This window comes from Equus caballus, chromosome 18, assembly GCF_041296265.1.
Source record: "Equus caballus isolate H_3958 breed thoroughbred chromosome 18, TB-T2T, whole genome shotgun sequence".
Classification (NCBI taxonomy): Eukaryota; Metazoa; Chordata; class Mammalia; order Perissodactyla; family Equidae; genus Equus; species Equus caballus.
In genome coordinates this window covers 73075711-73088591 of record NC_091701.1, presented here as the reverse complement: position 1 = coordinate 73088591, position 12881 = coordinate 73075711, and the positions used below count along the sequence as shown (strand labels likewise).

The 12881-nt window shown below is 42.8% G+C and overlaps 1 protein-coding gene across 18 annotated transcripts in view; it reads left to right on the top strand.

Moving 5' to 3' along the window:
* The window catches only part of ANKRD44 (ankyrin repeat domain 44), a 348870-nt gene that overhangs the window by 289438 nt on the left and 46551 nt on the right, over positions 1-12881 (top strand). For all 18 annotated transcript variants that reach the window (XM_070241458.1, XM_070241459.1, XM_023622277.2 and 15 more), the window contains 4 exons: positions 5508-5709; positions 9664-9751; positions 10796-10913; positions 12481-12697. In XM_070241458.1, the coding sequence (XP_070097559.1) occupies positions 5508-5709; positions 9664-9751; positions 10796-10913; positions 12481-12697 (625 nt within the window). The remainder of the gene's footprint in view (positions 1-5507; positions 5710-9663; positions 9752-10795; positions 10914-12480; positions 12698-12881) is intronic.

The window sequence follows — 12881 nt, the reverse complement described above, 5'->3', positions numbered from 1 at the left end:
TCGTCAATGTCATTCTGCCGAAATACTGAGATGGAGATTTTGGAGAGCAGGTAGGAGCATTTTATTAATGGGCATGCATAAGCGTTCAGGCAAGGTGAGAGGGGATGAGGCCATCCCCCAAGGATTGGGATGAACCAGTCACACTGTGTGGAGCCCTCCCTCCATTGCCTGTCTCCTCACATACTCATCAGCACATTTGCTGACACTCCATTCACACACCCTCTGCCACACACACCAGCGTATCTACTACACACCCACTGTCACACACTCTCACACACACACACTCACACTCACATACATACATTTTGAGTCCAGTGAAATCAGGCTAAAATGTGCATTAATTTTTGTTCCCGGAGATGAACTTAGAGGGCAAAGTGGATGGATGGTGGGATATTCATATATATAAACCTTCATACCAGTTGGCTCTTAGTACAGGTTGCTCCCTGGAATCTCTGCCCAGCCATCTGCCATGTCTGGGGTCGTTACCCCAAAGCTGAGGGTTCACAAACAGCGTGAGCTGTCCCAGCGAGGCCTAGGTGGAAGGTTATCTCAGAATCCTCCTGGCCTCTGAAAGTGGCGTTGATTGCATTGCCAAGTCTACTGCTAATCTGAGAGGAGACTTGCTTAGCTTCCAAAAATTCTATCATCTCTCATTCTTTTTTTTTTTCAAAAATTATTGTTGAGTGCTTACTGTATGCTAGGTGCCCTGGGTGGTATGATATTGGAAAGGGTTGGGCTTTGACAGTTCTGCGGCTGGCGGGGACCTAACAAGTACACACAAAGAGGAAGTCCCAGCCACCAATCTTCTCATTAGCAACTCACCTGGACATGCTTTTCCCACCTGTAAATTAAAAGGAGTCAGTTAAGAATCCACAAACCCTTTCCAATTTGATAATTTATTTGTTTGTTGTGTGATCTTGACCAAGCACCTAACCTCTTGTGTCTCAGTTCCCCCACCCATAATATGGTAGAACAGCAGTACCTCCATCCTAGGGCCATAGCGAGTGACATGAGTTAATGCACGTAAAGTTGTTAGAACAGTTCCTGGTATGTGTGTGCGATCAGCTAGCTTCATAATCACTATTATTCACATTAATATCGTTCTTTCATTCAACATAGACTGACTGTGTATGTACTAAGCACTGTTCCAGGAGCTGGAGATGTTGCAGTAAACAAAATCCAGCTTCTGTCCCTGTAGAGTTTCCAGTCTAGGAGAGACAATAGGCAAGTCAATATATAGCGTGACCGACGGTAATAGTGCTGCGAGTGCTAGAGACAGATCAGTGGGGTAGAGGATTGAGATGGTGGATGGGACGTATTTCACAGAGCAGAGAATCTTACATTTGAACTGAAACCTTAAGAGCTGGCCATATTGATATCTGATCGGAGAGCATTCTGGGTGGAAGGGCAAATTCCCTGGAGTAAGATCATCCTTGGCATGTTCCCAGAACCACAAGGAGGTCCCGTGGCTGGAGCAGCGTGGTGAGGGGAGAATGGTGGGGATGAGGTCATGGAGGGTGCAGGAGTCGGGGGAGGGCCTCGTACTCCATTGTAAGAGCTTTGACTTTCACTCTGAGCAAAACAGGAAACCGGTTGGAGGGTTTTGAGGAGACAGATGATATGATACGACGTTTGTTTTGAAAGGATCACTTTAGCTTCTGTGTTGAGTTTAAACTGTAAGAAGCAAAGAGCAGAAGCAAGATACCCAGGCAAGCAAGGAGGATGGTGACTTTGATGGGGTAATAGCAGTGGGTTAATTCTAAAACTACTTTATTCTTGCCCTCTGAATGCTGACACTTTAAAAAATATTATTTGCTTCAAAACCCCACAAGTATGCCCGTTAGCCTCTCCAGGGGCCTCTGTAGCAATTAACTTGATGAAAACCCAAGGCACATGATTTCTTCCCTGGAAGCATTCTAGCAATGAAATAGAACCAGATGCCCCCAAACCTTGACTGCCACTGGAAACCTGACCTGCTTTGAGTTACTCTTTCCTGGCTGAAGGATTCAAGTCTCCAGGGTTATCAGCCCCAGTGAATTTCATAAGCATTTCATCTACTTGAAAAAATTAAATCAAGAAACAAGGGTATGCAAATGAAAGGCTCCAGCTGTCAGGATTTCCAGATGGACCTATTGTTTCATGGATTCTGTTGAGATCCCGAATTCTGTCTCCTCGTTGCCCCCAGCTCCTATCCAAAAAGTTCAAAGTAATTAATTATTTTAAAGAATTATTTGTTACCTAATGAGGTTTTTTTGTAAAGATATTTCATAAAACAAATTTAAAATGTTTGATTGCTACCTCTGGTGAAGGCTTAAATTAGGTTGTCTATTGGAAGCCAAAATATTACATGCTTTTTGAACCAGCATATTTGGTTTTATGTGTGATTACTTCCTCCTATAGTTATTTCAGAAATTATTTGTGGAATTACCCACTGAAGACCTGGTTTAGGATGGGCGTAGAAGGAGAAACAGGACAGTTTTCATCGTGTGCTACTGACATGAGAACAATCTCCTTTCCTGACTTGAGTCTCTTTCAGAGAGTTTAAAGCTTTATCATATACTTTTTCGTGTACTCCAAGAACCATGTTAACTGCCTAAAGACAGAATCATGCCTCTAGCCACAAAACAGAATTCCACATTATACAGTAGTTTGTTTCTAGGGTTAAGCTCTGAAGGGTGAATGTAAATGACAATTCTTGTATTATTATTGTTCCCCTCAAATTGCCCTTGAAGTTTAGTATACATAGTCTTACGTCTTCCAATTCTGTATAGTTACCCTTATGCATACCAAGATTTGACAGCTGCGGGCCAGACTACAGGAAGAGACAAGGGGATTCTATAGGTAAATCTGGCCTTTCAATCATTCTATCTTTAAGAGAATTTTCAAGTGCCTGGTGTGGAAGAAAGTAAGGACTGGAATTCTGAAGCTTTCCTAATTTCCAGCAGGGTTCACTCCATTTCATTTTAATATTCAGCCTCTTTAACTTTAACACATGCTAATGAGTTTACTTTTTGTTGTGAGGATTAAAGGAGAAAGTGCAGGGGTCTTTTACAGGCTAAGTCCTTACCCTGGTGCCCTGCGAGGTGACCCTGTGGCTCTCAACAGTGCTCGCTCCTTCACACTGGCCTCCCTCCTGCGCACGTTTCACTGTCCCCTGTGTCTCCTCTTGATTAAATCTAAATATGTCAGCCTTCGTGCTTTGTAGATATGCATGCAGCTTATAAGTTGCCAATTCTGTTTTCCTAGACCCTGGGAGAGCTGGCTAACATCTCTGCCTTTCGGTGTCCTCATTGGTAAAATGGGAATAACGGTAGAATCCAAACCATGGATTGTTGTGACAATTAAATGAGGTGCTACATGTCAGTGCTGCCTGACATACAGCAAGGGCTCCATTAAAGTTAGCTACTGCTTCAGAATTTAGGGTAGACTCAACGCTTGCAATCCTCTGCCGGTACGGTTTGTATAGCAAGTACAAATCAGAGAAGTAGACATACAAGAATTTATTTTCCTGTCTCAAGAAAGGCAATATGGGGGCTGGCCCGGTGGCATGGTGGTTAAGTTCACACCCTCTGCTTTGGCCGCCTGGGATTCTCCAGTTTGGATCCTGGGTGCAGATCTACGTACCATTCATCAAGAGTAATGATGTGCTGTGGTGGCGTCCCACATACAAAATAGAGGAAGATTGGCACAGATGTTAGCTCAGTGACAATCTTCCTCAAGCAAAAAGAGGAAAGTTGGCAACAGATGCTAGCTCAGGGCCAATCTTTATCACCAAAAAAAAAAAGAAAAGAAAAGAAAAGAAAGATGATGTGTGTAATAAAAGAGCAATAGTCTAGAAGTTAGCCCAGAAGAATACCTCCTTGCCTCATAGTTCTGTCAAGTCACTTTATCTCCATGTTAAGTCTTCTAGAGAAGGGGTTTAGGTTTCTGATTCTATATTTGTTATTCTCCACGAATATCACATCAATCTATACTCCCACCAACAGAGTGTAAGATGGCTTTTTTCACCATGTCTTAACTAATCCTGGACATGACCAAACTTAATCACTGCCAATCTGATAGCTGAAAATCGTACCTTAAAAATGTACATATTTTTCCATAGGTTGATTGGCCTTTTATATTTCTTTTTCTGTGAGCTGCCTTTTCAGGCCCTTCCCACATTCTCCTAGTTTTTAAAAATGGTTTGTAAGAGCTCTTTGTGTTTTAAGGAAATTAGTCGTTTGTCTATGCTAAGCCTTGTTTCAAATAAATTGTGCCTTGAGTAGTCACTGCAGTAGAAGCACACGGTGCAGGAGACATGAGGGGACAGACTTGCCACCATCCCTTTCTCCCCCTCCCAGCCCCCATATCCTTATCCCTTGTCTCGCTTTTATTTGTATGTCCTTTGCCTTGTATGTGTGTATACATTTTTTTATCTTATAGACTTAATAAAAATTATCTTTCTGGCTTTTAGTTTTGTTTCCTGGTAGTATGAAGACTCTTATCCTTAACATAGCATAGGAACTCAAAGTAAGTCTGAACTTGGCGCTGGTGCATGGAATATATTTCCATAATTGTTTCTATGTTTTCATTATAATCAATGGAAGAAACAAAGGAGACAGGAGGAAGCATCCACGATGCTCAAGATATTACGCAAAGCCTGTGCAATTTTATCTCTTTTCATCTTCCCTGGGAGGCAGCTTTTGTTGCTATCATTTTATAGATGAGGAAACAAACTCTGAGTGAAATTAAGAAACTCGCCAAGTCACGTGCTTAGAAATTAGTACAGTGCTGGACTGTAACAGAGGGTCCGTATGCCTCTGTTGAATTACAAAGTCCACAATGTTTTTTTTTTGTTTTTTTTTAAAGATTTTATTTTTTCCTTTTTCTCCCCAAAGCCCCCCGGTACATAGTTGTATATTCTTCGTTGTGGGTCCTTCTAGTTGTGGTATGTGGGACACCACCTCAGCGTGGTTTGATGAGCAGTGTCATGTCCGCGCCCAGGATTCGAACCAACGAAACACTGGGCCGCCTGCAGCGGAGCGCGCGAACTTAACCACTCAGCCACAGGGCCAGCCCCAAGTCTACAATGTTTTTAACAGTTTCTTCCTCCAGGTTTAAGAGAAAAGTCTCCTGAAAAAATATTCTGATTATGTCAATATGTTTAGAACTGAACTGACAGATATAAGAATATATTAATTCATACAGCTCCTAGTCTGTATTAGATTATTTGATCAATAGATATAAATATAAGAATACATTGATACATTTAGTGCCTTATGTATTACTTTTAATTAGTGGAGCGAATTATTTGACAAAAGAGAAAGAACATGAAGAAATTTATATGTAACTATGAGGTTTATGCATTATAATGTTTCAGTCTAACTCTCTGGTTTGCCTGTGTTTCAATAATTATCCCAAGCATCTTTCTGACGTGTTCTTTGGAGTGGTCTCCATCTGTGACCTTGGAAACTTAGCCCCTCATGTGGATTGTTGTGGAATTTGAGTCACTGATTTCTTTTTTGCAGGCCTACAATGGGCACCATCAGGCCTTGGAGGTCCTTCTGCAGTCACTGGTAGACCTGGACATCAGGGACGAGAAAGGCCGCACTGCTCTGGATCTGGCTGCCTTTAAGGGACACACAGAATGTGTGGAAGCACTTATCAATCAGGGCGCATCCATCTTTGTGAAGGACAATGTAACCAAAAGAACCCCACTTCATGCCTCAGGTAGGTCTTGTTAAGAGTCTGGTTACCCTACTTTTGTGGCCTACTTATAAGTTTGAGTAAAAGGATGTCAGCGTCTTCTTCTCCTAGTTTTTAAAATATGCTTTCTTTCTTTATCAGATATACTCACACTCTTCCAAAATGCTTTTGGCCTACTATCCACTTGGAGACGATTGATGTTCTCTGGCCACACAGGCTCTGGCCTTCTTTAAAGACTTTGTTTTTTCAGATCAGTTTTAGGCTCACAGCAAAATTGAGAGGAAGGTACAAAGATTTCCCATATACTCCCTACTCCTACACATATATAGCCTCCCCCTTTATCAACATCCCTCACCAGAATGGTACATTTATTGCAATCAATGAACCTACATTGACACATCATATTCACCCAAAGTCCATGGTTTACACTGGGGTTCACTCTTGGTGTTGTACACACTCTATGAATTTGGACAAATGTATAATGACACGTATCCATCATTATAGTATCACACAGAGTATTTTCACTGCCCTAAAAATCCTCCGCGCTCCATCTGGCCTTCTTCTTAGCTCAGAAGAGAGGTCAGAACATTTGACCAAAGGCTGTAACAAAATTCCTGAAAAAAAGGCCAAGGTGTAATGTGATCTTCAGATAAGTCACATAGAACAAAATCATACAGCATTTTAAAGCATAAAGTTATTGATATTTCAGGGCTATTTCATAAAAGGAGTCATCAGACAGCAATCTAATCAGTATCTCATTCTGCCAGCCTAAATGCTGCTTGTTAGCTTTTGCTTAGCTTGATTCTTGATGCATCAGGTGTAAAAATAGAGACTCTTAAAAAGTGCATGTATGTATCAAAATGTAAGTAATTGCCTTTTCTGGGATTTTTCTTCAATGCACATGAAATAAAACTGTGTCAAGGCACTTCCAGACATATGCACAGACATAAAGGCAATGCGGAAGAGTCCTTAGCTCTGCTAAGGCATGAATACCTTTGGGATCAGGAAATTCAAGGACCAGCCTTTGATCAGGATGGTAGACAAAGTCTTATAAGGAGAAATAACTGTCTTACACGGTGAAATGATGGGTGTATTGAGGAAGCAAAGGTGTGAAGACAGTTTTGAAAAGACTTTATAATTCTTGTTACTTGGGAAAATTTTCTCAGAATGTTAGACCTTGTGGAAGTATTTCCATCCACATCCCTGAATTTCCAAACCACTGAAGAAAAACAGTATAGAAATCAAAAAAACATGGTGTTGTCTAATTATCTGGAAATGATTGTTCCTGGAAAAAACTTGAGCCGTGAGGTCAGCAATGGTTGGTATGGTTAAATTACAAATTCTTATTTCCCATCACGTTTAATCTTTTTGCTCCCTAGGCATTCTTGGTATTATTATAAAGTTCAAATTTAGTTCTCTTTTTAAAGGTTAGTTGCCTATTATTAGGGCAAGCATCCTGCTTTAGTTATCATGTACTTCCTGACAATCGCAAAGGGCCTTTTTGATTGTGGAAAATCGCCCTTGTAAACAGATAAACAATGAAAAATAATCATTGTCGCTCATTTACTGTGATATAGGTTATGGGTCAATGGAGCCCCCTAGTGGTCAAGATGACTCACTCCTTTTGGATTTCCCTCCTGTCATTCATGAAAGAGGCACAGCAAGCTGTGGTTTGACTGTTCTCCACAAAATGTCTTCTGTACAGAAGCTGTAGCCTGTGCTTTGAGGATCTGCTTATCCAGAACCTTTTCCAACTCACTCGAGAGGCCAATTTTTTTGTTTCAGATCCTGTGAGGAGCAGGAGCCAGGATGGATCCTAGAGGTTTTGGCGCAGATAGTTGCAATGACGGTTGTGGTCATTGAACAGCATGAAAAATGGCTGTCTGTCACTCATAGCCAGGGAGAGGCTGAGCTGAGTCTGAGACAAAGCTGGACTCGGTAGGGCGCAGCTAAAGGAGATGTTCGCATCTTTTTGCTAGAAGGCAATTGGAAAAGATGTAGCGTGTGAGAAGCCAATGAGAATTCTAGTTTGGCTATACTTTTACCATAAGGGGGAATTATATCTACCTGAGGGCTATTTGCTAAGTTCAAAAAGCTACTGTACAAGCCTGCCCCCTACCCCCCTAAAAAAAGTGCTACTGTAGAAATTGATTTGCTCTCTGGCATACTGGGTGAGTGAGATGAACTTAGACGATTTTCCCCCCTTTTTCTGTCTAGCCAAAAATCAAACGTCCTTGGAACTATTATGATTATGAGTACTTAAAGAATATCACATTAATATAGAAAGAGGAATCAATCAAAATACATTGTATCTGCACTTTCATCAACCCATCACTGTGGTATTTAGCTGCCACTCCTCTGCAGTCGTTTCCTTTTAAGCATGCATTAAACGCCTTGCATATTCTACCAGTAGTGACAGATTTAATGTGACTTTCAAAACAAAACAATAGCAACAACAATACACTGTCTGTATTCCAGTCCACAAAATTTCCTCCTGAGATACATAAACGGAATGTTGCTGACACTGGGCTGAACGCAATGGTCTACCGTGTGGGCATTCTCCCTGTAGTTAATCTGAGTGGTGTCTATGAATGTGAGCTAATTCTAATATGTATCGTGCCTGAAAAATGTGTCGTTGTTCAATTAGCATTCTCTCACGACCGGCACGAAATAAAACGGACTGTAAAACGCAGATCTTAGAAGCGCTTTATCAACCTAACAGAGCCGCCTCTATTCCCTTCTCTCTCCACATCCACAGTGAGGTAAATGCAACGCATTTGATGGTGTTCTCATTGTTCAGAGAGGAGAGAAGGTCACGTTTGGAATTTTAAACATATTTGTTCTTATCCAGCTCCCTGAGCGGAAAGCCATGTCTTTTGTAAGACTGTGGGTTCCGTTCAACAAGCTGAAGGAAAGTACCTCACCCCGGGGCATTCTCATTCTAGGTTTGTTTCCCAGCCCCGGTGGCACCGCAACCTAAAAGAAGCACCTTGCCTGGTGCGCACATGGCGTGCGCACGTGGTCCACCCCAGTCGTTCACGGCCAGCCCCGCTCTGGGGCCGCATTTCCTGCCCCTGGCTAGCCCCCGGTGGTCCGCTGCCGGAGGGAGCCAGGGCAGGGTGAGGCCTGGGAAGGGGCGAGGAGGGGCCGAGTCAGAGCTCGGCAGGGGAGGGGAGGGGAGGGGAGGGGCTGGGGCGAAGGAGATGGAAGAGTGGGAGGCCACCGGAGCGCCGCCCGCTGCAGGCCGGAGACGCTGGAGGGCAGAGAAAGCCCGGGCTGTGGTTTGAGGAACTCTGAGACTGAGTCCTCCTCCAGCCACAGGGGCCATCTGGGAGTCTCCTGAGAGTGCCAGTCAGTCGATGAGCAGGAGCCCGCGGCTCAGTACCCCTTTCCGGCTTGGGGTTTTGCTTTAAATCACCGCTAATCAGTCAGAACTATTGCTGAAATGTCTCCCTCAGAATGTAAAACGACCAGGAAAAGGAGACAAAACTTGTTTTCTCTTCCTTCCCTCCACCCCCCTCCTCCCATCCCATTCCTGCTCCCCTTTTGCTCCTCCTCTCCCGTCTCCTCCCCCTTCTTCCTTTTTAACAAGGGCTGGAGGCAGGCTGGACCAGGATAGTTGTATGGAATGGGGACTCTCTTCGAGGAACAGAAAGGGTAACTGGCAAGTGGGGAGAGATTCTCAGTCCCATCCAAGGAGATAAGAAAAGATGCCACGTTCAAGAAAAAATCCTCAATACAGGAACCAGGAAAAAGTTAAGTGAGGACCAAAGTGCCCTGAGAGGAAGAAGGCATCAGGTGGATTGGTGGCATAAACATTGGAGAGAGCTGTGCCCAGCAGCTGGTGTGAATTGGAAACCTGGGGACGTCCGTCACCAACAACTGAAACCACTGATTTGAACTCCAAGTAAATCTCACTTTGGAGGGGTGTGTGCATGGTTGGTCTGTTAAAAGAATGTCCATTATTTTCCTTTTCAGTAATTAATGGTCACACACTGTGTTTGCGGCTGTTACTAGAAATCGCAGACAACCCGGAAGTGGTTGACGTGAAAGATGCCAAAGGACAGTAAGTGTCTCACGCTTGGCCTGGGGTTGATGTTTCAATCACAACAGGTAACTCGTTAGTCTCTTAAACAGGGAGGAGGTCTGACTGCTGAATTCTAGGTTGGGGGTTTGCATTTGGGTGAAATTCGTGGATGAGGGCTCTGGAATAATGAGGTTGTTTTGTGCTGGAGTATATGTCCAAGAAAAGTATGTGGGCCATGTGCGTGTATATCTTGGTGAAAAAGAGTCAGCTTTTTATGTCTGTGGCCATGTGTCCTAGCCTTTTTTTGTTTAATATTCCTTCCTTTGTTCCTTCTTTCTATCCATTTTTACCCTCTTCTAAAGCTGCTGCATTACCGGTTTTTTCAAATAATAATGGCAATAGGACAGACCTCAAAAAGTTCTCTCTATCATAAAAATCCTTCATATTTTTATCCTTCCTGAATCTGTTTTTCTGAAGTATTTTCCATCTGTTAGCCCATTTCCCCACCCAGTCTTCTCTTACAAATAGGAAATGCAGAGCAGAAAAGCACTCATGACTCATCCCAGGTAGATGAGTGAGTGTTGAAGTCAGACTACAACTCCCCCTCCTGGGTCGCAGCACCCTCTGTTCGTTCCTCTAGACTTTCGGACTTTTCTTAAGGCAATGAAGCTTTGCTCAAATGAAATCTCGAGCGGAAGTCCAACATAGAAAACTATGGAACTAGAACTATTCTGATAGAAGCATCAGAATAAATACACTCACTTCTATATACACACACTCCCTACTCAATTGATAGTTAGTAAATGCTACATAGCTTTGAGAATGATGGGATTAACGTGACCATTCTGAGAAAGAACCTTCTCCTGCCCCACCTGTATTGATCATTCCACTGACACCTTTCCATGTGGCCGTTAGAGACCAGAACACATAGCTTGCTCCATGTGGCGTATAGCGAGCTGGGGACACTCAGAAAATATTAAGTAATTGTTAAGAGGGGAGAGAGAGAGAGGTGTCCTCCCACTGGAAGTGATGAGTATGTTTTTTAAGCTTCTTTTTAAAAGCCTAATTTCTTTCTTTCCCTAGAACCCCACTGATGCTTGCAGTAGCATATGGACACATTGACGCTGTCTCATTGTTACTTGAAAAGGAAGCAAATGTAGATGCTGTTGACATCATGGGATGCACAGCTCTACACAGAGGGGTACGTGCATCTTCTCAGCTTTAATCAAGCAGTTTTGTAGTGAGCTTGTCTCTTTTTTTCCCCATATGAATTTTTAGTAAAAAGATTTGTTTCCTAAGGTAACCAATTAACCTCAGTTAGTGAAAAAGAAATTACAAAATCTTTTGCAAAGGTGAAATAATGGCAGGTACACTTAGGTCCTGCTCTTGCAATTTCATGTTAGATTGTAATCATAGATGTATGAACTCCTACTTTTGGTGGAATTGGTTCTGCTTTCTGATTACAATATACATGCACATCATAGAAAATTTGCAAAATATTTTTTAAAAGCACAGAGAAGAAAGTCACAATCACCACTAATCCTACCTCCTGGAGATAACTACTTTTTGGTATATATATCACCAACCTTTTTTTCTCTGTATATAGATTTGTTTTAAATTTTATTTTGTTTTTGCTTTTGAGGAAGATGAGCCCTGAGCTAACTACTGCCAGTCCTCCTCTTTTTTGCTGAGGCAGCCTGGCCCTGAGCTAACATCCGTGCCCATCTTCCTCCACTTTATATGTGGGACGCCTACCGCAGCATGGCGTGCCAAGCAGTGCCTTGTCCACACCCGGGATCTGAGCCGGCGAACCCCGGGCTGCTGAGAAGCAGAACGTACAAACTTAACCACTGTGTCACCGGGCCGGCCCCTGTTGTAAATTTTAAAAAGAGAGAATACGGAAGACACTATTTGGAACCTGCTTCTGTTTCTCTTAATGTGTCAAGGACTTTTTCCATGTCACTAAATATTTTTCTGCCCCATCATTTTTCAGTGTGCCATTATTGTGTGCAGGTGTCATCATTTATTCCAATGATTATGTAGTTTTGAGTAACCATGCTATTTCTCATTGCTCTTTATTACAAATGTTGGCCCATGTATTTCCTGCTGAAGTATGTATTCTGTGGGCAATTCTTTTACACATCTGCTGAACTGTTTTTTAAAGCATGTCAAATAAACTAACTGAAACAAAAGCAGAAATCATAAAATTGCTGTTTGGGGATGGTGCCAAACACCATGGTCAATGAAAAGAAGAGGAACTCTGAGTGGTCAGTGTCATACCCATAGTTCTTATTTCTTGGGTACTTCCTGTGGGCCATGTAACAGGCTGGGAGCCTTTGCATGCCTTATCCCATTAGTCCTCTCAACAACCTGTGAAGTCATTATTACCAGTCCCATTTACAGGTGAATAAAATGAAGCACAGGCAGGCACATTGACTTGTCCAAGTTTTATAAGGGGAGCCAGGATTTTCCTCCCATTTTCCTGATTCTAAGGCTGATGTTTTCACTATATCATGATACCTTTTACGGTTATGTTTGGAGAGTCAAGACATGTCTCCAGAATGCTGGTGTTCACACAGACTTCTCCATTATGGATCTTGCTGGGGTTGTTCTGTTTCTCTCCTCTGGAGTGGGGTAGAGTCGGCTTCCCTTAAGGTCCAGGCATATGTCCACTTACTCTGAGCCAGCCTCACTTAGGCAACTGCTTCACTTCCCGAATTTTCTGCCATTTTGAGAATTGTTTTGTGTTTTTAATTGCAATGCATCAGATTATGACGGGACACGAGGAATGTGTGCAAATGCTGCTGGAACAAGAAGTGTCGATTCTCTGTAAAGATTCCAGAGGGAGGACCCCCTTGCACTATGCGGCGGCTCGCGGCCACGCCACATGGCTGAGTGAGCTGCTCCAGATAGCACTTTCCGAGGAGGACTGTTCTTTCAAAGATAACCAAGGCTACACGCCGCTGCACTGGGCTTGTTACAATGGTGAGTTGATTGTCCTTTGACTGATTCCAGTAGACTTCCTCCCCCAGCACCACTGTGATCTCAGTGGAGGTGAGAACACAACATATGCTGTAAACTATGATTTCCAATCTTTCTGCATTTAAGAGACTTCTTTTTTTTTGTTTTAATATTTTTCCCTTCATGGCTGCTGTGATGCCTCAGTGGA